This window comes from Ostrinia furnacalis, unplaced genomic scaffold, assembly GCF_004193835.3.
Source record: "Ostrinia furnacalis isolate ACB-3 unplaced genomic scaffold, ASM419383v2 OfSCF5166, whole genome shotgun sequence".
NCBI classification, from domain to species: Eukaryota; Metazoa; Arthropoda; class Insecta; order Lepidoptera; family Crambidae; genus Ostrinia; species Ostrinia furnacalis.
In genome coordinates this window covers 27,050-52,988 of record NW_021135405.1, presented here as the reverse complement: position 1 = coordinate 52,988, position 25,939 = coordinate 27,050, and the positions used below count along the sequence as shown (strand labels likewise).

Below are 25,939 nucleotides of genomic sequence, written 5' to 3'. Positions count from 1 at the left end.
TTGATATCTTTTAAGTACTTATTCGTTAAAATGTAGCTAGATAGATTCTTTATCAAGTTTTATGTCATTTTTGGCCAATAACATTGCATCTCTATTTTTCTTTAAATTGTATTTCAAAATTTTATTGCATTTCATTTGGATGACTCAAATTAAAAAATCCTCGTGATAAAAAAATGCATCACACCAATGAGTAATTAACATTAAGTGATGTAGATAAGGTCAATAGCAATAAAAAAAATTAAAAAACAGTTTGATTAAGTGCCTAATGAAATTATTTTAATTTCATAAAAAAAATCAAAGTGACTTGAGGTGTTGATAATACTTCTGGGCCGACTTTACCAGTAAAATCGAGTTTTGAGTGTTCTATTATGTTATATTCGCATATATCTACCTAAACAAATAAGAAAATAATATCAGATTGTATGCTATTTAATAGAAAATGTATAATGTCATACAGGTATTACACTGGGCTCTGTCAGTTTACACTAGTAATTGGGACCTCATGTAATACCTGTATGACATACAGATTTGACCATGGTTTTCGTAGTTTTCATACGTATTTCCACAATCAGTGATACTCAGATAATAAAACAGTTCAAATCTCAAAACGAATAATAACAAAGGCTTATAGAAATCGTTCATATTTTAGCAAAAATTTCATTATTACTAACCACTTGTTCCCGGTCGCGGCGCCGTCGCTAGTTCAATTAAAGATAAAAAAATATAAATGTCACTTCACTAGCCAATCACAGCTAAGAATGATGGACAGATGCATCATCTAACTAACTAACGTAAAAGTTATGGTAAATTTCAACAGATAGCGTTGATTTATATTTTTTTGTTTTATGTAATAAATATATGACACCAGGCCCCAGGAGGTTAAAGCGTCTAACTTAAGCGATTTCGATTTTTCATACAAAAAGATTTTCCCGCTAATTCCCGTTCCCGTGGGAATTCCTAAGTATACTATATCCTGACCAGGAGTACAAAGAATAATTGTACCAAGTTTCGTTAAAATCCGTCGAGTAGTTTTTGTTTCTATAAGGAACAGACAGACAGACAGACAAAAATTTTACTGATTGCATTTTTGGCATCAGTATCGATAACTAATCACCCCCTGATAGTTATTTTGAAAATATATTTCATGTACAGAATTGACCTCTCTACAGATTTATTATAAGTATAGAAGATGGTAATTTCATCATTCAGGTTATTGTTTCACCATAAAAAGATAGGCATGGTAGGTATTTTAGCAATACCTAAACTACCGAAAACTAAATATTTACCTACTTACTAGATGAATAAACTGAAAAATGCTCTTTTTTATTCTCTAAATGGCATTGCATTAAATTAGTGAAATCATAGGCCACCTTTTTTTTTTTTTTTTAGTTGGTCAAAATGCTTTGAGTTGCATACCCGCCGCTGTGGTAAGGCGACGGGTTATGTGGGGCTCTCCCCTCCAGAAGGGAGGGGCCTACCCACTAAAAATCCACCAATCTCCGTCTTATTGAGCAGAGGCAGGAGCCGGTGTAGCTGAGCCTTATCCCGACCTATCCAACCAATGCTCATGTAGTCCGCTTAAGTGTGCAGACTCCGTCTTTACCACATCCTTCTTTTAACAGTGGCGGCTTGCTGATCCGCCACCGACCACTCGGAGATAAATTTACACGCTTATGTACATTAACTTACTACTAACCTATCCCATCATCGAAATTCTTTGTTTTAACAGCTCATAGCTAGCAAATCGTAAACTGATTGCTTTTTCACCAGAAAATCGAAATCGATTCTCTATTTAGTCTCGCAACACCTAATACATTTTACACTATCGATATCAACTTAACTGCCAATACTCGATACGATAGCCCATCACTACTGCCGTATTGGTTATTAAACAATTACGCCGCGTGCGCCGCCGGAAGCAATCGTCTTCGTGTGACGTCACCTCCGGTGCCACGTTAACGGCACAATAACCGCCTCGTACGAGCCCATCTGAGGCAATTGACTTAGTTGCAGGTAAGCGGGAGATGCGATTTGTCCTACCTGAGTCAGAATCTCAGGTCTATTACAGAACGAAGCTCAAAACTCGATGCAATCTGAAACATAGAGCTTTTGATTTGTTGAACTTGAATAATTAGACCAATCGCAAGACAGACTATCACCGAAAATCAGGTTTTGAAAACTGTTTTGTAATACGAACCTCAGTTTAACAGCCTAATTGCAAGTTTAACATTTTGGTTGATGTAACATTTGTGAAATAAGTAATGGATTAGATCACAAACAGTGGACAATAACATAATTTCTTGTCAATTTGTCAATTACTACGAAATTTTAATGAAATAAAAATTTAATTTTCTATTAAAGTTTTATTTCTCCTTCTACATAATTTGATTGTATAATTTCAATTGAGTATAACTCTAATGAAGGTTGTTTAAAAAAAATTTAACTCTCTTAATTTGACGAGACATTTTCAATATATTTTATGATTTTATTGTTCTTCGAAAATAATGTACCTAAGTACTACGGTATAAATCTATTTTCCCTTCCAGAAGCACACTTCTAAGGCACGCAATGCTCCCCATATAGTCGATTGTAGACCTCTGCACCCTTTTCTATTAGAGGCTTCAGCTTCTTCTGGCCCGTGATGAGCAGCCGTACCGAGTTGTAGTTCGATGCCTCGCTGGCGTAGTTGTTACTTGCGTAAATCTCCGCCAGCTCACCCACCTTGAAAAATATACATTCAGTAAAATACGCAATAGGTGCAGGCCGCTACCAACCCGCCAATTTGAACATAGGCCATTGGGGGCATTGGCATGCGCGTATTTGGAGCCGGATGGGCCCCCTCCAGAATGGTCTTCGAAGATAACTTTAAGTAACAAGTAACCCTGAGGGACCCCTACCCCATCTCTTCGGTCATGGCTCCCCTTTACCCTAAAAAAGATATACCAATGGGCATTGGGGCAGGCATAGAATAAGAGGTTCAGCAGTGGACATCCTGTGGACCCTGTAGTTGAAATTTAGTGATGATACCTCGACTTTGAAAAAATCTCTGCTTGCTCTCCCACCATAAATCACACCACACAAGACACAAAATTATCTCCTAACTTCTCCTTGAGCCACACACATCGCGATAACATTCAGGTGACAGCGGAGCGAAGTCCTTGCGACTATGCAAAAAAGCACCGTTGTACTCGGCTCGAATGAATCCCGTTACATCGCCATAGCGCGAATCTTCGGGTTATCGCAATGTGTATGGCCTAGACAGTGGGACGTCCACCCACAAGAGGGATCGACGACCTCGTAAACGTAGCAGGATGGCGCTGGATGCAGACCACTACTAACCGGGTAATATGGAAACCATTGGGGGAGGCTATGTTCAGCAGTGGACGTCCTGTGGCTGAAATGATGATGATGTATGGATTAGTGGTAAAGGTAACGTCTATAACGATGTTTTACCAAAACCAGCAGGTCCAGTGAATCTTCCAGGTTGTCCGGGTCATTGTAGGCGTACGCTTGAATCACGCGGTTGCAGCGTTCTGGGTCCTTAATTTTGATGCAGTGCCAATCTACTAGCGTTTGAATCTGGAAATTTATATGTTATTAATTTATAATAATTAGTATCTCTATCTACCATGGTACCTTCATTTTGCAGCTATGGTTACTTACATCGTACAAGGGCTTTTTAAAAGCCTTCTTGCAAATAAATACATGAATTTAATTATTTTTTACCAACCAATAAACAACTGACTAGCCTGTTCTTTAATACCAGGTATTCAATTGAATGCAGCCTATTTAGGTTGATCAAAGGTTGGTTGAACAATCTCTTAGTTAAAGGAGTTTGATTTCTGTCTACTTATCTAATTATTTCTTAAGCTTCCATCGCCTGCGCGAGCGACCCATGACAGTCCGCGCGACCTGTATGATCGCGCCGGCGATGGCGATGGGCACGCATTGGTGTGGTTGAAGCTTAGAAGACAAAAGAAACTCACAACTCTGACGGAGTCTTTGATATCCTGGATGAAGCCGTCCAGCTTCTCCACGGCCGCATGGGGGTCCTGCCACACTATCGGGACCAGGACGTCCACGATTGGGATGAACTCGTGGTCGTAGTCTGGTGGCCTGATGACAGAAGGGGTCATACTCTACATTTTATTATGTTCCCTTTAGTAGGACTGTAGGACTACCAACTGGGCAACATGGATAGCATTGGGGGAGGCCTACGTTCAGCAGTGGACGTCCTATGGCTGAGATGATGATGATGATGATTAGGACTGGTACTCATGCTAAAATGGTAGAATCACTGTATCTTAATCTTAACCAAGTAAAAAGGAACTTGACCTTCAATGGTGGAGTTTTTATTAACAATCAAGCTGTACTTAGATCCTGGCTACACAGGAGTTGCAGCGGTGGAAAGGACGGGTGAGAATAGTAGTCCCGTGACCAAGTACCTACTTAAGTAGGTTCGAGTTAATAAAAAATTTTAAACCTGAAATTACGAAGTCTACCTACTGAAGATTACTGCCTGACTGAGACTTTTTTGGCATAAGGTAAGTAGTTTGTATTTGGTCCATTTGAAATTATTTTATGTGCTAAATAAACAATCTTCTTTTTCTATTCTGCTAAGCGCCCGAATATCTCAGAATAAGCGCTTACGTGCAGTCACTGTTGAGATACTCCACCATGCCTGCCAGCACGCCAGCTATGAGCACGTAATGGCGACGATGGTCGGTAATTGGCAGCTTTTCGCGAGGCCTGCAAATTGAAACAAAATCAACAAAAAGGTGAATAACTTGGTGAAATATTTCAACCTCAGTGTTATCCTCATATCCTCCACTGGATTCAGGGTGGTTTCACAGCTCTCCGGGATATCCTTACAGACCACTCACCTTGCACTAGGACATCGTTTAACTTTCCCCGGGACAAACTTGACCTTCACTGGTTGGGTTTTTATTGGTGGTCAAGCTGTCCACAGGACTTGCAGCGGTGGGAACGAGAGGTGGAAATAGTCCCGTTTAGCACATCGTTTCAGAGCACCGCGCAGGTGCTACCACCCGTAGGTTCGGGTCTCCCGTGCTCAGGTGGTCCGTACGAATCTCCCGGAGAGTGAAACGTAACTTGACACAGAAATTTCAAATCAAATCACCCACCCACGGGTTACCTACGTGAGTGCGACAAACGTTACATCGAATTTTGTTTCTTCGAAAACCTTTCTGCGAAGTTACTATACTGCGACGCCTTGTTATATCGATGCCTTGTTACTGCGATGTAACGTTACATCGAAAAACTTTACTGCGAACGATTTTACTGCGAAATTATGTACATAGTCATTTTTAATGAACGAGTGAGTAGTAAGTATTGTTAAGATTTCAAGTTATTTATTTTTAAATCAATTAGTATTTTAATCGATATTATATTTCACTCGATATTTTATCACAGAAGTATTGTTCAATGCACTAAACTAAAATTATTACTTGTAAATCAACTTAATTATTTGTTTATAATAACTTAATTATTTATTTAAATAATCACGAGATATTCTGTCACTCGATACTTTACGATATGGTAAAAAAGGACGCCATCTTTGATGGCGGCCTTGCAATTCGAACCGAGAACGAGTTGTGATACTTGTGCGTATTTATTCCGAAAAATAAATGGATTCCGAGGGTCCTGCGGCTTACATTGTTATAAAAGTTCAGAAGTGGAAGAATCTAAGCATATTTATGGTTAAATAATAAGTATTACTGTGACTAAAAAGGTAAAACGTGCGGAAACCTGGTAAGTATTTGAACGATTTTTTTTCGATCTGATTTTCATAAACATCTGATACACTTGTGAATACTTGATTAACATGAAAATTACCTGCCTGAGTGGTAGTCAAATATGATGATAAACATAGTACAGTGACAATGGTAAATATTCCATTTTCGTGACATCCAATAATGTTTTGGTTTAATGGTGTGCGGTCCTGGGTTGGCATGTTTGGGACAAGTTGCTTTAAAACACATGTTTAAAACACTGTTTAAAGCATTTTGAAATGGAACAGTGTTTTAGTGCTTAAAGACATAGATTTAAAACTACTTTTCATCACGAATGAATGGAAATAAATAGAGATGAATCAATATTTTATGACTTGTTTAGTTGCTTTGACAAAAAATAATTTGGGTTACACTATTGTTGTGAAAGTGCATGTTTTTTTTTCTGTGTTCTGGAGTTAACATTATAACAGACTTCAAAAAAAAAGGAGGTGGTTCTTAATTCGTATGTGTTATTTTATGAGGTATTATCAGTCATAGAACTAATAATGATATGAAATAGTAAAAAGCAAGACATTCAAATTTATTAACTTCAAAATCCCCTCCGGTAAAGTCAACCCTATCGGGATAGGAAAGAACTTCATTGGCCGTTGAAATAAAGTAGTTTATTAGACTATGGGTATTGCCTTTAGTTTTAAATATTTTTATCTATCTATCGGACCTAAGTAAAAAAAAGAAACATGAAAAACAAAAGGAACACATGTTTGAAGCATTTTAGACGGTTTGTTTTATGGAATTTAAAAGAAATGGTTTCTTTTTCCAACCCTGCGGTACCTACTTTTATGGAAATAATAAAGTATAAAATTCAGTGCAACTAAAACACTAAACAGAACTTGGTATTCAATACATATTATATTATAAAGTAAATTATACTGAATTATGCAATGTAAGTAAGTTCATAAACACAATTCACAACCGTCAATCGCATAAAAATGTTGTCTGAGTATTTTCTCCTTTTTGGTAATTGGATGTACTTATTAATATGATTGGTATTACGTCATTTAATGTACACAAAGGAAAATTAGGAGCTACAAAAATGCACCTCTATATGCATAACATTGATTTTTTTTTATTGCGAAATATTTCTTTCTGCAATATAACACAATTTTTACCGCTATTCCTACTATGGCTATCATTACTAAGAGTGAATGGAATGTTTCATTTGATGTTTTTTGTGTGTATGCTTTTCTCATTTTTGGCTCCCATAATAGATCATATTGAAACAATTGTGAATTTTCAGCTGCCTGTTCACTTTCCTTGAATATTCCTTTTCCTTAAAGTATCTAACATGAATCCTGACACCACCCCAACACATGTTGGAAATTCTCCTAGATCTCAGACGCCCAGGGTATCACCATCACCACTGCTTCCATGCAGGGGTGGTGAACCTTCGCGCATAGGTAAATCGTCCCGGGTACGATTTTCAAGACGCAGATCGCATTCTCGAGAGTCTTCCTTCTCGAGACCTTCGAGAAGTAGATCCCCCAAATCTAAGTTCACTAAACGGCACAGACGTAACAAAAGTCGCAGTCAGTCGCTTTCGCGTCAGCGTAATCAAGACTCTAGCCGACGGCGCTCACATTTAAAGTCAAAACGTAACCGAAACAGTTCGCATTCCAAGGGAAGTAGCAGATCCTCTAGCAGCGATTCTAATAAAACGCTGCGTACGCATACCAAACGTAGGAGAACATATTCTTCATCGCGTCACCGTAGACACTCTTATTCTTCGTCTCCTGAATCACGTCACCGATCGACTCACCGTTCTCACTGCTCTCGTGATTCTGAAACATCCACAGAANTACTCGGTGAGTTTTCATTAACTATTTACCTGGAGTGAGGTCGTAGCACATAATTGTGCAAGCGGCGCCCAGACAGTGAACATAAAATTATCTGGAGTGAGGTCGTAGTACATAGTGTGCAAGCGGCGCCCAGAATATCATCAATTACTTATCTGGAGTGAGGTCGTAGCACATTGTGTGCAAGCGGCGCCCAGAATATCATCATTTACATATCTGGAGTGAGGTCGTAGCACATAGTGTGCAAGCGGCGCCCAGAAGATCATCATTTAGCTATCTGGAGTGAGGTCGTAGCACATTGTATGCAAGCGGCGCCCAGAATATTATCATCAGCTACCAGGAGTGAGGTCGTAGCACACAGTGTGCAAGCGGCGACCAGACGCGTAAGGAATCGATATTTGAAGTCAGACCGTAACACACGACGCGTAAGCGGTGCCCAAATGTGTATCGAAGATGCGAAGCAAATAAACGTCGAGTGATGACCGAAAATTTACATTTCGGATTTTTACTTATTTAGTTTTGTTGTAACGATCTGGGAAAATAATTTATTCGTGTTTGTTTCGAATGAGGACATTCATGACTTAGCAGGATGGCCGAGAGGTTTACTGACCAATCAGTTTTTTTTTAATTAAAAAAAAAAAACTTTTTATGTCATACTGAATCTTCATAATAATATTGTATTTATTGTCCATATAATACTAGATATTGGTTACTGCGATTGCTTAGGCGTATCACAGCGACTCTCAACATTTTTTTTATATATTTAAATATAATATATATTATTTATATATACATATATATATGTTTTTGAAGTTACAGATTCTGAATAATAGGCACTGTAGATGCGCCTAAATAATTGCACAACATAACTATAGTTCTAAGGTCATATAAGTAATCGTGTCCGGGACGGACACCAGCTCAGGATGGCCGACTGTTAAGATTTCAAGTTATTTATTTTTAATCAATTATTATTTTAATCGATAATATATTTCACTCGATATTTTATCACAGAAGTATTGTTCAATGCACTAAACTAAAATTATTACTTGTAAATCAATTTAATTATTTGTTTATAATAACTTAATTATTTATTTAAATAAATCATGAGATATTCTGTCACTCGATATTTACGATATCGTAAAAAAGGACGCCATCTTTGATGGCGGCCTTGCAATTCGAACCGAGAACGAGTTGTGACACTTGTTCGTATTTATTTCGAAAAATAAATGGATTCCGAGGGTCCTGCGGCTTACTTTATGTAAATACAAAGGAACAAATAAAAAACCAGTAAATTTTAACATTTCACATGTGATAGATAGATAGTAGTGCTCTAAATATCGATTTTTGAACGTCAATACCTAAATAACCGTTTGAGGTATATTTATGAAATTTGAAGCTGATGTACATCTTGCAAGTCTCAATAGATGAGCCAAATTTGAAGTGTTAATGCACAGTAGTTTTTGAATGATGAGCAGTCAAAAGTGGCTCTAATTGGTTCGTCTAAATATACGCACGGTGCAGTCCCCTCCATGGAACTAGGCTTAACATGCTCCCGCATGTCTATAGTGTTTGCTCAATGTTGATTTAGTCGATTTTCTCCTGAAAGGAACATGTAAGACAACAATAAAATTTCCAATTTTACAGACCTTCTAGAGCAGATGCCGCAAAAACTATACAAGATATAGAAAAAATTGACGGTCTCACCTGTAGCAAATTGAATAAGCTTTTTTTGGTTCATAGTAGTTATGTCACTAGGACGCATAGTTTCCGAGGATTAAGCGAAAAACCGAAAAGTGGTACCTTTAAACCCCCCTCTTCCCGCCGGCTCAAGGGCTAAGGGCGGGGACTTTTGCTATGTTCACCTCCTAACTAGGCTAAATAAAGTCCCGAGGTCAGAAATTGTGTTCCACGGATTTCTCTCTACACCGTCGTTAAGGCATTCATTGACTGGACTAATAGTGCATGTATGTTTTAAATAAATAAATACATAATGCATTATATTAGGTAGGTATTCTTTTGATGTATGTAATTTAATTTTTTTATCTATCTGTTAAGTCAAATAAAGAAGGCTTCGCAGTAAAATCGTTCGCAGTAAAGTTTTTCGATGTAACGTTACATCGCAGTAACAACAAGGCATCGATATAACAAGGCGTCGCAGTATAGTAACTTCGCAGAAAGGTTTTCGAAGAAACAAAATTCGATGTAACGTTTGTCGCACTCACGTATGACGTAGGTAACCCATCATAGACCTAAGGCCATCATTTGAAGTCACTGTTACAGCACCAACCTTCTTCTAAAAGAGCCTTAAATATTTAGAGTTCAACTGGTTCAACTTACAGTAATTCCTTCAACACAGCCCCATGAAACTTTAACAACCGCAGCGACTGGATGTATGGAGGCGGATTGGTCCAGTTTTCAGATTTTGCCAATGCTTCTGCCACCTCGAAGACCCTGGTGCTATTGCTAGAGACGCCTTCGCCAACTGGATAGAAGACTTCGCTAAGTGCACTGGTGTTATAGAGATCGACTTTGTTAACTGCAGTCTTATCGGGGGCACCAACCACGCTGGTGAGAAAAGCACAGCACGCAAACAGCACCGCGACGAACATCATGGTGATTCTGTGTTGAGAGGAATGGCGATCTGATGTAAGGTGTATTGTCGATAAGGTCTTGAATAAGGTGAGTTTACATGCAACACATTTAGGAAGCATTCTTCAATCCACTTCTAGCCTAGACAACGAATTGTTTCAGCCGAATGACGTCCACTGCTGGACAAACGCCTCCTCCAAGGATTTTCACAAAGACTGATCCTGCGCCGCCCGCATCCAGGTACCTCCCGCGACATTCACCAGCTCCTAAGTCCACCTAGGTCCTAGTGGGGGGCCTGCCCACAAGACAACGAATATTTGTAAGATTCTTCGTGATCGCTTTACAGACTAAGTAGCTAATAGACGTTACTGAAGAAAAAAGATTTTGGAATTAAAAACAGCTACAAATGTCACTTTGTCTAGGCTACGGTTATCAAATGAAAAAGAAACAGGAGCGAGGAATTTTTCTTTTCTCACAATCCGGTCTTCTACTAAAGCCTGGTCCGTGAGCACTTAGAATTTTGTCCAATGACCTCAAGCTACCCATCCTTATCGCTCGCGCGTAATTATATTGCTGTCGCGACTGTGCGACGGGCGCCCGCAGTGAGTGTGCGAGCGCGACAGCAACATAATTACGCGCGAGCGATAAGGATGGGTAGCTTGGGGTCATTGGACAAAATTCTACGTGCTCACGGACCAGGCTTTAGTGACTCTACAAAACATCAAACGATGTAAACTAACCTTTACTAGCCAAATGAAATGGTGAATTAGTTCTAGCTATGATAAAATTGTACCAATTGCACGTGCATACTTTCTTAACTATCGTATCAAATTATTCATGCCACTTAATTAAGAGCAGCAGATCATACAAGGGGCATTAGAAAAAGCATAGAATTTAGCATCTGTTTAAAATTAACCCTATACCAATAAATAATGAACATGCTTTTTTTATAAGGCCTAATTCATTTTTCGCAAGTTTATGCCCGTTTTCACCATCAATTCCTAATTTTTAAGTGACCCCTATGAAAACAAAATTCCTGTTACTATAGGGGGTCACTTAAAAATAAGGGATTGATGGTGAAAACGGGCATAAGAAACACATTACATTAATAGGGACAAAATTGTCCCTAGTTATAATTAACGGGACTTAAACAGATTCATGTGACAATTTTATAATCGTAGCTTCTACACGATTTTCGTTTCACTCTCGCATTCTATACATCCTTATAACAATTAACCGATAATTACCGTAAATATTGTAAAAGCAATTTGTAATGCAGCCTAACTGCACGTGAACTGAATACTATTTATTCATGTGTCGTTGTTGAATCACATTGCTAGCATTGATAGTTAGTGCATTCATTAATTATATCATTAACATAATTGTCGGCCGTTTGGTATAGTGGTTCGAAACGGACTACTAAGTATTCCGGAGGTAGCGGGTTCGATTCCCGCACAGTACAAACATTGGTGTGCAATGTGCATGAACATATTTGTTTGTATTGGACTGGATGTTTTCTATGTATAATAAGTAGTTAGGTACCTATGTATTTACAAAAAAAAAGTATTTAAGTATGTTTATATCCGTTGTCTAGTACCCATAGTACAAGCTTTGCTTAGTTTGGGACTAGAAGCGCAGTGTAAAATGTCTAAGGATATTTATTTATTATTATTTATTTATTATAATATTAACCAAAATTTTACTTGTACCGAGTTCTTCTAGCATTATTTTTAGGCCCGATTCGACCAAACTTTTATCCGAGATTAACTCCTGGTATAGCTGACACATTGACAATTTCAGTATGGGAAATATTTATGTGAAAACTGACGATTTATTCTGAGATTAATATTACTCTTGTTTGGTCGATTCGCCCTTAATCTACCTAATAATACAATCCTTTCTGTAAGTAATTACTGTCAATAGACAGTCAGATATTCGTTAGAGATGACCCACGCTGAACTGTCCCACCAAACTCAATGACAGGGGGGCGCTACCAGCATCGTTCAACTATATGGTTTCCAACATGGTAAAAATCGGAACCAGCGATCCGGTATTGACGGTGGCGCCCCATTGTCAATGTCATGCATAGGACAGTTCATTTCGATAAGGTACAGTCAGCGTCAAAAAGTTCGCAACACGTCTTGTTACATTAGAATAAGGTTGGCCACTTTGGGTGTTACGAACTATTTGACGCTCCTGTACATCCTTTTACGAGGATTTTAGGAAAAACAGACAAGATTAAAACGAGAGTATTAATTTCACACAATTTTAATTTCAAAATACTACATTCACATGTTGTTACACACTAAATTATTATCAGTCTATATTTACTAAAGTGCATTGCATAATATAATATATTAGTTTTCTTTATATATAAATAAATCTTCATTTACTTTACAATTTAAGGTCCTATAGCTAAGGATGTTACTTTGTTAGGGTTGGGTTTTATTAGCAGTGATAATATTAAATAATACACATCAAATATAAGCAGACGATATATTAATAACTAGCTTTCCGCCCGCGGCTTCGCCCGCGTGGAATTTTGTCTGTCACAGAAAAACTTTATCGCGCGCGTCCCTGTTTCAAAAACCGGGATAAAAACTATCCTATGTTCTTTCCCGGGACTCAAACTATCTCTATGCCAAATTTCATCAAAATCGGTTGCGAGGTTTAAGCGGGAAAGCGTGACAGACAGACAGACAGACAGACAGACAGACAGACAGACAGACAGACAGATAGACAGACAGACAGACAGACAGAGTTACTTTCGCATTTATAATATTAGTTGGGATTCGCTAACTTTTTACAGTCGATGTGTATTATTTGTTGAAATATAATGCTGAGATTTGCTAAAGCAAAATGTTTATACAGCAGTGAAATATAATATGACATATTTATTTATATTTAAATACTTCTATTACAATTAGTTCACCCTAACGGAATACGGATAAGTATTACAAAATAACGTAATATTTATACTTTTACGGCTTTTCGTCCATACGAAAATATAAGTAGTTTACATGATATATAAAATAAAGTAAATAGGTTTAATTACTTGGCAAGTAAATACTAATTTATATTTTGCGTTGAACGTCATTATAGAAAAATTAAGAATTCAATGATAGCGTAGAAAGAAGATTATTATCATAAATAATAACATTTACCAACACAAAATATTATCCCATGAAATACACTATTTATTAATATATTTCGTATGAACCCCCTTGACTTACAAAAAATATATACAGTCCACCGTAAAATTATTGCACTGTCTCGTATATACAGCCAAACTACTTATGGAATAAAGTGTATATTGTCTACACATTCTACGGTTGACTGTACGGGAATAACTAAATATTATTTATAACAAATATGAGCACAATTATTACCATACTGTATTTATTAACTATTGTAATTAATTATCATAGTCCACCGATGCATAAATCAACTGTCATATATTACGTGTGCTATAAAATGTCATACGATACAAGAAGTCACTAAATGAAGTCTCTAGTGACGTCACATAATCTGACATGAAGGGTCATCCATTTATTGGATGATAAGGCCCCTCCCTTATCATTCAAAAGGAATCCAATAATATTAGTAACCAAAAAAAGATACAAATCAGATTTAAACAAAGTAATGAAATATTTCATGTAAGTCAAAAACATGTTTTTAACATGGCAAAGCCGCTAAGCTATCTTATAGTACGTTAATATTTGGCATCAAATATAATTCCGTTTCGCTTAACATCTAGTACTTTAGGATATTTCATTTGCTTGTCTAACTGGACACGAATTAGGAAAACCAGTAACTAATTCTTCTAAATTATTTTGTTAGCCATCCGGTTAATTATGTTAAAACAAATAAGTTTTAAATACCAATCATTGAACTCTTTCAATAGTACCAAGAAAAAACTCATCTAGAACTGTGAATTACATAGGGATTTTTGCATGAGTCATGATCCATAATCATGATTTAGCCAACAGTACACACACACAAGTACTTGTTAGAAATCTATTTTATTAACAATTCTACTATTTTTCTTGACTTCAAAGGTATTTAAAACTTTCAGATTAGTTACCGATGTCCCAATCAGTCCAAACACAGCAAATTTGATACTATCAAGTAACCTACATTGCACATAAACCAATAATATACATTATAGTACACACACAAATATTGATTCAATACACAGCACACTAAAATATTCCAATAGAGGTTACCTCTAAAAACCACCACAAAAACTAATGACATCGAAAAGGCTAACTACGACTGACTGTACGATAAAGTATAGCAATCACCAAATGTATTAATTAAAATTCAAAACCCACATAATTATAAAAACTAAAACGCTCCACTATTACTGTTTCAACCAAAACATTGTTCTTCATTACATTGAAATCAACGTCTAACAGAAAGAGACACATTCTTGAACAGCTGTGTATTAATGAACAGTGACACTATAATTTCCATAGTAAAGGGGTTTCATATTGAAGTTCAATCTACAGTTATTATTTATAATGACATTTATTTCGACACCAAAGAAAATAAGCCAAAGGCTCTATGTAAAACAACTTCAATACATTCAACTCTATCCATCTCTGTCGCTAACAATAAAAAAGCCATGAGGGAAAGAGTGGGATATATCGAAATCGCTCAACATAGTGGCCCAATAGACAAGAATGGATTTAAATTACTATTTTACCCAATCAAGTGCAAGTAAAGTACCAAAGTTACCTTATTCTAACTTATGTTATACACAAGAAATAAATAGAAAGAAAAATACATACATCCCTGCTACAACTAATCATAATAATGAAGTTTCATGATCGTACTATAATGAGATCATCCGAGGCACCCAATATAATTTAGAACTTAAATTTTAATTGATAAATTAAGAAATTCGGAGATTCCAACCTCTTTGCTTTTAGTCTTTTGTAAATGCAAATTATAAATTACAGTTAATTTTTCAAGTATATTAGTCATTATTAATAAAGCAAGGAAATTGGATTCGTAATCACACAAATTAAATAACTACTATACCATAATTTTGTTACCTATTTTTCGCCACATAGCCGGAACTTTGAAGATTGAAGTGCAATAAAGAACATTTGAGAAAATGAGATGGTTATGTTAGTTATACACGTCCCGTTCTCTCAACTGAAAAGATATACACAAAACACGAATAATTTAACTGAAACAAAAAAAAACAACTAAATTAGTATCTACTTTTAAAAATGTAGGCAAATTTTCACACATCGAAAATAAGTAATGATCAAATCAAATAGTAGTTAATCAGAAATATCTGTATAAAAACATAAATATAACCAAGTCGGTATAAAAATTCATTCACATATAAATTAGTCAAAACGTCAATGTACAAGACTCGTGCTCACAGGCGTACAAATTGACAGTATTGCCACATTACAAAATTATCTTGTCATCAGTGTCGCCAGTGTAGCAAGATTCTTAAATACATAAATATTAACACCATGTTTTTACATAAGTACCAAATATAACAGCTCAAAGTGCATTTATAAATGATTGATACACAAACTTATGTACATTGATAGAAAAATACACTATATGCCGTGTTGAAAGATGTTTTTTCTTCACATAACAATGTTTAGAAAACGTTTGATAACATGTAAATTGTATCAAGAAATACCGGCTTGAACATAATTCTTGAGATTAATTATTTCTTGTTTTAGGTCATTGAACCATTTTGAAAAAGTATTTGTGATCAGAGATCAAAAATGTAAAAAAAAGACCTGTCAATGTCAAATTGACATTTCCATTGTGTTGCCAATGATAAAAACGTAGAAGAAAAAACAACAAACAACACGATATAAGAGCATTCCAAAATGCGAAAGGAAAGAAAGTCAAAAACATTTTACAGACCAGCTTTTCTGATTCACAGAAACATAAATTATCGCAAATATTTCGTAATTATTTGATTGGCACTAATTAATTCTCACTATAAAAATCAAATTGGCATCAGGCAACACTTAATCTCACATTAGGGCAATTTTAATGGAATAAAACGTTAATTAAAGGACGGAGTAAACTGAAATTAATAAAAACTATTGAGTGAACTGCGGGGTTACTCCGAGAAACGTAATCCGAAGTTTTAAATGTTGCCATCTCTCTCACGCAAAGCTGAGCGACGGGGACAGATAGATTCGAAACTACGTAAACAGCGTTTCGGAGTAGCCCTACTGAAAGTAATTCAAAACATATGATTCGATTATTTCTAAAGTTATATGAGAATTGTGCCTGATGCCATCTAAAGGAAAGCAGCCTAAGAAAAAATATAGGAACAAAACAAAGACGATTTTTATAGAACAATTTCTAACAACGCCTGTTATGACAGCTAAATACATTTCACAAATCAGTATCTGAACATAATATACTTTATTTATTGACTGTTAATGTTCCGACACTATTTAGAAATAATTTAGCATTACTGGGCCCGTATTCAGACTCGATTCTCAAGTTTTAATCTACTCAAGACGAGGTCAAATACTGTGCTTGGTACAAATATTAAGTTTAACCAATCACAGGAGTGAATTCGTACATAAAATTGTTTTGAGAATAGTGTCGGAATACGGGCCAAAACTGTCTCGAGTTGTTTTGTCTCTAAGATATTTTATTTACATCAATAGCTCCATTTCAGATGAGTAATATATTTGACAAAACAACCACAACACAGTTTCTGAACACAAGAATCATAATTCTTAAATAATAATAAAAAATGTACAAGTAGTACTAAGTAGTAATAGGCGATATGTACAAACTGCTTCAGCGGTTCTCTAATAAATAACCTAAATAAACAACTAAAAAATATAATAACACTCTAAACACGTTTGGTTAATGTCTTTCGATATATCTCCCTCGAGATTTGTGTAAAGTTTATACAATTGTACACTATTGATATAGGTTTGTATAATTATACAAATTGTATCACGCTTTCGTCTTCCTCCGATTGCCCAGTTTTGGGGTGTATAAAATTAAGTGCGGACGCACTATTTTAGTATAAGTGCCACTTATTTCACTTATGCCACTTATCTTAATGCAGTGTAGAGGTTGAGGACGCTTTTGTTTTCTTTGTGCGATGGCGTTTTGGAGAAAACGTTCCAGAAACGCAGCGTTTCGTCGCCGGCGCCCGTAACTATGGCTTCGCCGTCTGGCGATAGAGCCAGGTATAGCACTCGGTAGGAATGGCCGGTTAGTTTCGCCACCTGTAAAGAATACGGAGCGTTAATTAAGTAAAAGATAATGATAATTTATAAATAATCTATACTAATATTATAAATGCGAAAGTAACTCTGTCTGTCTTGCTTTCACGCCTAAACCACTGAACCGATTTTGATTAAATTTGGCATAGAGATAGTTTGAGTCCCGGGAAAGGACATAGGATAGTTTTTATCCCGGTTTTTGAAACAGGGACGCGCGCGATAAAGTTTTTCTGTGACAGACAAAATTCCACGGGGGCGAAGCCGCGGGCGGATAGCTAGTATCCGAATAATTCCGAGGTTATTGTAAAAAAAAAACTATAGCTACAGTGACCAGCAAATGACCCGATAAAACGGCCTTTAAATATATCTTAATTTTTAAGATTTTATTGCTTTTTAGGGAATATAAGATTTGTTTTTTTTGCTGATAGTCAAATGGCATTTTCATTCTAAAGTGAAATGAAAAGATAATGTGGCATTTCTTTATAAACTTTTTTGACAATTTTTGATAATTTCTGAGTCATATTTAATAGTACTTTACCTGTGTTAACGAAGGGTACTTCCATACTAGGATCTGGTTTTGTGAGTACCCGTGCGTTGACACTAGCTCGCTCGAGTGTTTTGACCACGCTAAGTTGCACACTTGTGATCCTGCAACAATAATAATTAATAAATAATAAATAAATATTCTTGGACAATTTACACTGCGCTTTTAGTCCCAAACTAAGCAAAGTTTGTACTATGGGTACTAGACAACGGATATAAACATACTTAAATACTTTTTTTTTTGTAAATACATACCGTACATAGAAAACACCCAGTCCAATACAAACAAATATGTTCATGCACACAAATGTTTGTACTGTGCAGGAATCGAACCCGCTACCTCCGGAATAGTAGTCCATTTCGAACCACTACACCAAACGGCCGACGATTAATATTAACACCATTAAATAAAGTTAAAAATTGTGCAACATAATTTACTAAAGTGTTTAAATTAATCTAGGGGACTTTGAAAAGCGGCAATTCTCCCATCGGTAATAAAAACGGGAATACGTCACGCACGATTGGTTTTGTAACTGTGTAGGGCACTGATCTTGCACTTGGTATCTTTTTTATAGTTACGTAAGCACATTTGATGATAGGTCAAGAGCAACGGTTGCATAATTATGTCAACTCGCTCTTATTTCTTATCAGATAAGAGTGGTTTTAGGGTGCACCATATGCTGTATTTCTACCGAACTAAGATTAAACCGTTAGCGGAATAGTTCCGGTAGTATAGAATACGACGTCTTCCCATAAAATAATATACTACTGTGACAAAGGCGACGTGCGTTGCCTTGTTAGAATTCTATGAAAATTAGAGTGGCGCCACTGCAGCGTTTCTGTGATTCAAAAGCATCCTAAGGGACAAATATGTGAAATCAAGCGCTGGTTTGGGGCAGCTTGGGGAGGGTAGGCCAAATCGTTTCCTTTGGTAAGCTAGAGACAGTCCTGTCGTACTCGGTATTTCAGAGCTGTATGCAGCATTATCCATTTGCCTCTAGTAAGTTAGAGGGTCGTGCAGTGGACACTACATAATGAAGAAAATATGTCCAAGTAGCATACAGTAACTTACAGTGGAGACTATAAGACCTGAGATGAATCTAAGACCAAGTAACATACCCGTATCAACACACTGCTGCGGCTGTGACGTCAGTATAGATATACCAGAACCGTATGCAGCATTCTCCATTTGCCTCTCGTAAGTTATAGGATCGTACTCCTACTACTACTACAGTGGACACTGCATAAGAAAGAAGATGGGTCCAAATAACGTACCCGTATCAACACACTGCTGCGGCTGTGACGTCAGCGTATTCCAGAACCGTATGCAGCATTCTCCATTTGCCTCTAGTAAGTTAGAGGGTCGTACTCCTACTACTACGACAGTGGACACTACATAATAAAGAAGACAAGTCCAAGTAATATACCTGTATCGACACACTGCTGCAGCTGTGACGTCAGCGTATACCAGAACCGTATGCAGCGGTCAGCTGTGCCGCCTCCAGATGCCAAAAGTCCGTGTTGGTGCGGCGACCACGCGATCGCTTTGACCGCTGCTACGTGGGATGAATATGACGTCCACACTGGTGACATTGAACGCTGGTAGGAAGTGTAAGTCAAACCCCTACATTTGACTCTAGTAACTTGCTCCTGCAGTGAAGTCTAAATGACCTGATGAAGTTAAGTCCAAATCTCACCTGTATCAACACACTGTTGTGGCTGTGACCTCAGTGTATTCCAGAACCGTATGCAACATCCTCCATTTGCCTCAAGTTAGAGTATCGTCTACAGTGGACACTACATGACCTTGATGATGGGATGGAGATAAGACCAAGTAACATACCCGTATCAACCGTACCCGTATCATAGAGTATCGTGCTATAATGAACACTAAATGACGAAGATAAGTCCAAAGAACATACCTGTATCGACACACTGCTGCGGCTGTGACGTCAGCGTATTCCAAAACCGTATGCAGCGGTCAGCGGTGCCGCCACCAGATGCCAAGAGGCCGTGTTGGTGCGGCGACCACGCGATCGCTTTGACTGCTGCTACGTGGGAGGAGTAGGTCTGGACTGGTGACGTTGAATGCTGAAAGGGGCCGTCCATAAATTACGTCATCGATTTTTTCAGATTTTAGACCCCCCCCCCCCCTACAATCATCCTTGCGTCATTTCTTAATGACCCCCCCCCCCTTCTCCCAAAATTGACGTCATTACCAGTTTGACAAAATTAAAACACTTGTAGAATCACCTTTTCCCCCCCCCCCCTATCTATCATTTACCGTCATCCGCAGACCAACCCCCCCCCCCCTAATTTAGAATGACGTAATATATGGACGGCCCCAAACAAGAATAATGGGTTATTATTATTATTGGTTTTTGGGCCTTCATTTGCGCCAGCTCGACCAGGTTTGATCTATTGTGGCAGCCCTTGTGTTTAGAGTTCACTGCTTAGTCCCGTTGAGTCTATAAATTTCCAGATTCTTTGGAGCGTGATATCTACTATCTCATCCGGGTGCATGATGTGTCGCCCGAGATGGATACTTCTTTTGCTCATAAGCGGGCCGCATGAGCAAAGAACATGCATGGCCGTTTCTTCTTCTGTATGGCAGAATCTGCACAGTTTCCTCGGTCATGTTCATGTTTGATTTAAGAATAATGGGTTAGGATTGATGAGGAATATTGGATTGAACAATATTGGGTCGAGTTAACCACTTGAATGCCTAGTATACCCGTGCTCTGGTTTTATGTTTGTTTTTCTTTTTAGTGGCCTAGGATTCATGAAGATTGTCATTTCAAACAACATTGCATACTTAAAGTAACTTTGGTAAGACCGGGGTTATTTAGAATTAAATATTTTTCGATTCAATCAGGTAGGATTTTATCTTACAGAACAAAGATGGGATAAAATGATGGTATTATGATTTATCTCCCTAGTACTAAATATGTGCCAGAATACAGGTTATAAAGTTGTTAAAAATAATTTCAGTAGGTATAGTATATTTGGGTATATCATCTAATGATAATTTAAAAACTATTCATTCATGTAACTAAAGTTACTATTGTAAGTGAATGTCAGTTTTCGTTACTCAATTTGCAGCTCCATTGTTCTAATATATTTTTTAATTCGTCTATCAAAACTATTGTAATGATAAAGACTGTGACGTCATACAAATAGATCAGGACACTGTTCTATGATTTATCTAGTAGGTGAAGGTCTACATAAGGTTAATAAGCTACATGATGTTACAACATGTAAAACAAGCAAATAAAGATATTATTAGTATTGAATTTGATAGCAATACAATAAAACATATTTTTCTATGATAACGATGATAATTCATAGACGATTTGTTATTTTTGATGGAATAATAAGTTTTGATGAAAAACGTTACTTTTCCGCGCGTGACCGTTTCATATAGGCAAGTAAATATGTAACATTGTGGGTGGGTATCCATTGTATTATTATCGTCATATGCGAAATAATTAGCATGGGAATTTCGCTATCATTTAATACCGATAGTAATTTTGCTATAGGGAAATAAGATAACAGTTAAAACGGATTTTTGCGTAAAACCACAATGTTTATATGCCTTCTGAAAACCGCATTCCCACTAACTTTCAAATAATATTAAACTATATTAATTTTGAAGTAAGAAGAATAATCATAGGAACTATAAAAAATCTAGGAAGGCTTTTTTGCCATTTGGCTACGGAACCCTAAAAACATCAACATGAAAACCGATATTTAATATACTTTAGATTAACCAGATGACTTGTATCATTCGTCTGGTTTCGACCTTATGATAAGTGAATAAGGTTCATTACGGTGACAGACCCAAGGGTTCATTAAAGGAATACAAACTTACCATAGACCACACGAAGAGTTTGTTGTCGTTGCCCCCGGACGCCAAAGACTGGCCGTCTGGCGACCATTTGAGACCGCACACCTCTTGTCTATGGCCTTGCAGCACCCGGGACGATTGGACCGCTGGAAATGAACAAATTCAGATTAGAGTTTTGTAGAAAAGTTTGTCTATGATAAAAATAATCAAATCTTTTCTCTGTAACTAAGGTGGTGGTTCGCGAACTGGACTATTCCAGAAGCCACAAGTTCGATTCCCTTTAATACAATCATAAAACGTGGTTTGCTTGCGGGTAGTGCAGGATTGGTCATTGAAATTGTTTGAAATCCCTTTGTCTAGTTAGTGGACGACCTTTGGTTAAATCGAACGAAAAAATTGCCATGATGCCACGTGACTTAACGTGACTAGTAATTCGAATAAGTATATTTATAAAATAGCAATCCCTAATAAAATTGTTTTCCAAATCTCCACCTTCCGTTCCCACCGCTGCAAGTCCTGTGTAGCCAGAATCTACTTGACCGCCAATGAAAACCCAACCAGTGAAGGTCAAGTTTGTCCCAAGGGAAAGTTAAAATGCCATTGGACCCGCAACGAAATTAAACAGAACAGGAGGAGTTTGAAGTTATGTCACCCTAGTTACGTAAACCCTTGAAAAGAAGGCTGACAATAGTGACTGAGTTTCTTGCGCTGCTTCTTCTCAGCACTGGCCCATTTATTGTCCCGAAGCAGTGGTAGGGTTAATACTGGGACATGTGAAAGTGCTTTTTAAAAGCCTATTTGCAAAAATAAATTAGTTTTATGAGTTTTAAGATCTAAATAGTTATCTAATGATATAGGTTCTAACCCGGCGTCCTCGTGTCCCTCTGCCTGATATGTCTGTCCCTCGACCCTGAGCTCAGCATGTCTCCGTTCCACGCGAGCGCGCCCACGCGGGCTATGTGACCTTGCAGCTTCGTTACCTGCGAATAGACGAAAATTGGAATTGGCAAAATGTTGTTTAGAACAGGACTGGAGTTTAACAAATTTGCCATGTGGGTAGAATAGAACTGAAGAAGGCAACGCTTAAATTTTGATGATAACTATTCCTCTAATCTAAATAATTTCGATATGTTATGTACAGCTCTCTCATTGGCAAGTAGGATGCATGATGAGTTAAAGAAGGATATAAGATCCTTCAATTTCCACTAAGAGCCTCCTTATCATATTGTATGCCCATGCGGCGGAACACAGCTGATAATTTACAAAACTTTATAACCTGACTTATGTACCTGTGATTTCACAATAAACACAATTTGAATTTATCAATCGATCAAAGACATGTAACGTTAACAGCACATCAGATTATATTTTTGTTGCAAAATCGCGTCTATTACAACTACATGAGATGCTAAAGTGATTAGCTTGATGTGCTGTCATGTGTACGTTGTTACCTCTTTCCCAAAAACATTCCACATTCCTACCTCTTTATTAACACTGACGTCCCACACGCTAATGTGTCCCTTCTGTGTCCCGACGGCCACCAGGTGTCCCCTCTCGCTCCAAGCCACGGATGTGACGGCGTTCCCCTCGGAGGACAAGTCGCACAGCCGCGTCACCTTCAACAAAGCTCTTTCCCAAACCAATGCAATTCCTTACCTCCTTATTAACACTGACGTCCCACACGCTGATGTGTCCCTTCTGTGTCCCGACGGCCACCAGGTGTCCCCTCTCGCTCCAAGCCACGGATGTGACGGCGTTCCCCTCGGAGGACAAGTCGCACAGCCGCGTCACCTTCAACAAAAGTACGGTTATCATGAAAGCATGGAAAAAGCCAATGGAAATAGAAGACTACAAAATGTACTAGAACTTTATTGTTTTCACAAACTGGCTGGGTTAACGCATAGTAAAGTGTTCACCAAAAACCAGCATCCTTTTACTGAGGGGCTCTGCTTTTTTGAAGGCCATAAAATGTAACTTCAAAACCAGTGCGGGGAATGAAGCAAAATCCTTAATTAGCTTTTGGTAAATTAGAGACGGTCGTCATACTGGTTTGGAGACTAAATGGCCTGACGATAAAGAAAGTGTTAGTGGAGGCCTATCCTAGGATTGATGAAGGATGTATGCTGTAGGCTGTTGATTAAGAAGTCACCTACATAGATCTGATGATGTTATTATGAAATAATCATTATCTGGCTGGTGCTCCAAAGGTTTCAACGTGCATCAGTGCAGCCCTAATGCTACTGGAGGATTAATCCTCCTGTTGACGAAATCGAGTAACGCGACCAGTTGCTCTCACCAGTTGTTCAACCTCCATCTGTGGAGCCCTATGCTACTTGGACTGAAGTAGGATGTAGACTGCTGTCGACGTCATCACTTCACCAGTTGCTGTTTCCAAATAAATATCTTACCTGGCTGGTGCTCTAAAGGTTTGATGACGAAGTCTTCTAACGTGATTCTTCCAAATATCTCACCTGGCTAGTGCAAGCGCTCCAGAGGTACACGCAGCTCCCCAGGCCGACGCTGAGCACGTTCTGCGCGGACCAGTCCACCAGGTTCAGGTAGAAGTCGTCCTGCAACTCCGGCGCGTCCAGAACCTTGAACGGGATCCGCGAGATCTTGAGGGCTACTCCGAAACGCAGTATCGGGTCTATCTGTCACCGTCGCTCATGCTGGCATCTCGCTTTGCGTGAGAGGGATGGCAACATTCCACATCTCCTTCAGAAGGGAGCGGAGGAGCTTCTGCGAATTTGCCGAAACTGGAGACACGCTGTATCGTAACATCTGATCCGTATCGGAGGAGAAATAGGCGAGGATCCGGTTCAACCTTCATCTGTGGAGCCCTATGCAACTTGGACTGAATGTAGACTGCTGTCGACGTCACCAGTTGCTGTTTCCAAATAAATATCTTACCTGGCTGGTGCTTTAAAGGTTTTTTGATGGGGTGATCAGGATAATGAAATCTCCAGAATATCTCACCTGGCTAGTGCAAGCGCTCCAGAGGTACACGCAGCTCCCCAGGCCGACGCTGAGCACGTTCTGCGCGGACCAGTCCACCAGGTTCAGGTAGAAGTCGTCCTGCAACTCCGGCGCGTCCAGAACCTTGAACGGGATCCGCGAGATCTTGCGCGTCGCCTTCCGGGGGGAGCGGAGTAGCTTCTGGGATTTCGCTGAGATTGGTGACAGGCTGTACGGTGATGGATCTATGTTTTCCTGTAACAAAGATATGCTATGGTAAAGAAAACTGCTTTTACATTTCCAGTTGTGCTGATGCATCTATAATAACATTATAAAGGTAGCAGGAAGGCGCTGGACGCAGGCCGCTACCAACCGGGCAACATGGAAAGCATTGGGGGTGGCCTATCTTCAGCAGTGGACGTCCTATGGCTGAGATGATGATGATGATCTTTATATGTATAATAACAGAAAAGTACTGACAAACAAAAGCTAAAGGTACTGCTACTGGTTAATGGGTCTATTCTAGAGATGAAACGGATAGTTGTTTGGCCGGATACCGGATACCGGATATCCGGCGAGCTGCTAGGCCGGATAGCCGGATATCCGGCGGCCGGATAGTTGTCCCATTGTCATTTTGCATGTCGTAACGAGTTTAGCGCTGCACAGGTGCTTCGAACGCGATCAGTAGGTCTAGTAGACTAGACAAGTCACACTTTTCGAAAATCGAATTCGTTCGAATAGAATGTCAGATTTTGCCACTCGTCTAAGGGGCAGATCAATTCGGGCGATTTCTGTTGCCATCGTAAGTATTTGATTGAATAGCGAAAATTCAATTAGTTTACTTGCTGCGTAATCTGAATGAACTGCATTATACAGGGTGACTTTGAAATCGTTGGCATTCTTTTTAAAATAAGTAGTGTCCGACCGAAACCGAAAACGAATTTCGGCAACGGTGTCTATTTCGGCCGAAACCGAAACCGAAACTTCCTTACAAGGCTCATATTTTGAGGGAAAAATAAAGAAAACGTTATTATAATCAATAATCAGTCAGTCTTTATTGTTTTCTCTTTAAATTGCATTAAAATTGAACTTATAAAGCGCCATTTTACTCTAAAAGGTATCAAATTATGTATTAAAAAAGAAAAAGAAGGATTTATA

General features: G+C 38.1%; 2 protein-coding genes across 2 annotated transcripts in view; both read right to left on the bottom strand.

Moving 5' to 3' along the window:
* Positions 1-2,545: 2,545 nt before the first annotated feature.
* LOC114360759 (uncharacterized) lies at positions 2,546-4,719 on the bottom strand. The gene is made up of 4 exons (XM_028315548.1): positions 4,651-4,719; positions 3,987-4,116; positions 3,454-3,579; positions 2,546-2,721 (listed from the first exon to the last, which is right to left on the bottom strand). Exons 1-4 carry the CDS (start codon positions 4,677-4,679, stop codon positions 2,557-2,559), a joined length of 450 nt encoding a protein of 149 aa, XP_028171349.1. The 5' UTR covers positions 4,680-4,719; the 3' UTR covers positions 2,546-2,556.
* An 8,292-nt stretch (positions 4,720-13,011) lies between these two features.
* The window catches only part of fzr (fizzy and cell division cycle 20 related), a gene marked incomplete at its 5' end in the record, with an annotated part of 29,005 nt that continues 16,077 nt past the window's right edge, over positions 13,012-25,939 (bottom strand). Inside the window, 7 exons of the mRNA XM_028315549.1 lie at positions 13,012-17,439; positions 17,975-18,084; positions 19,902-20,070; positions 21,851-21,972; positions 22,692-22,806; positions 23,483-23,617; positions 24,803-25,036. Of these exons, the coding sequence (XP_028171350.1) occupies positions 17,263-17,439; positions 17,975-18,084; positions 19,902-20,070; positions 21,851-21,972; positions 22,692-22,806; positions 23,483-23,617; positions 24,803-25,036 (1,062 nt within the window). The remainder of the gene's footprint in view (positions 17,440-17,974; positions 18,085-19,901; positions 20,071-21,850; positions 21,973-22,691; positions 22,807-23,482; positions 23,618-24,802; positions 25,037-25,939) is intronic.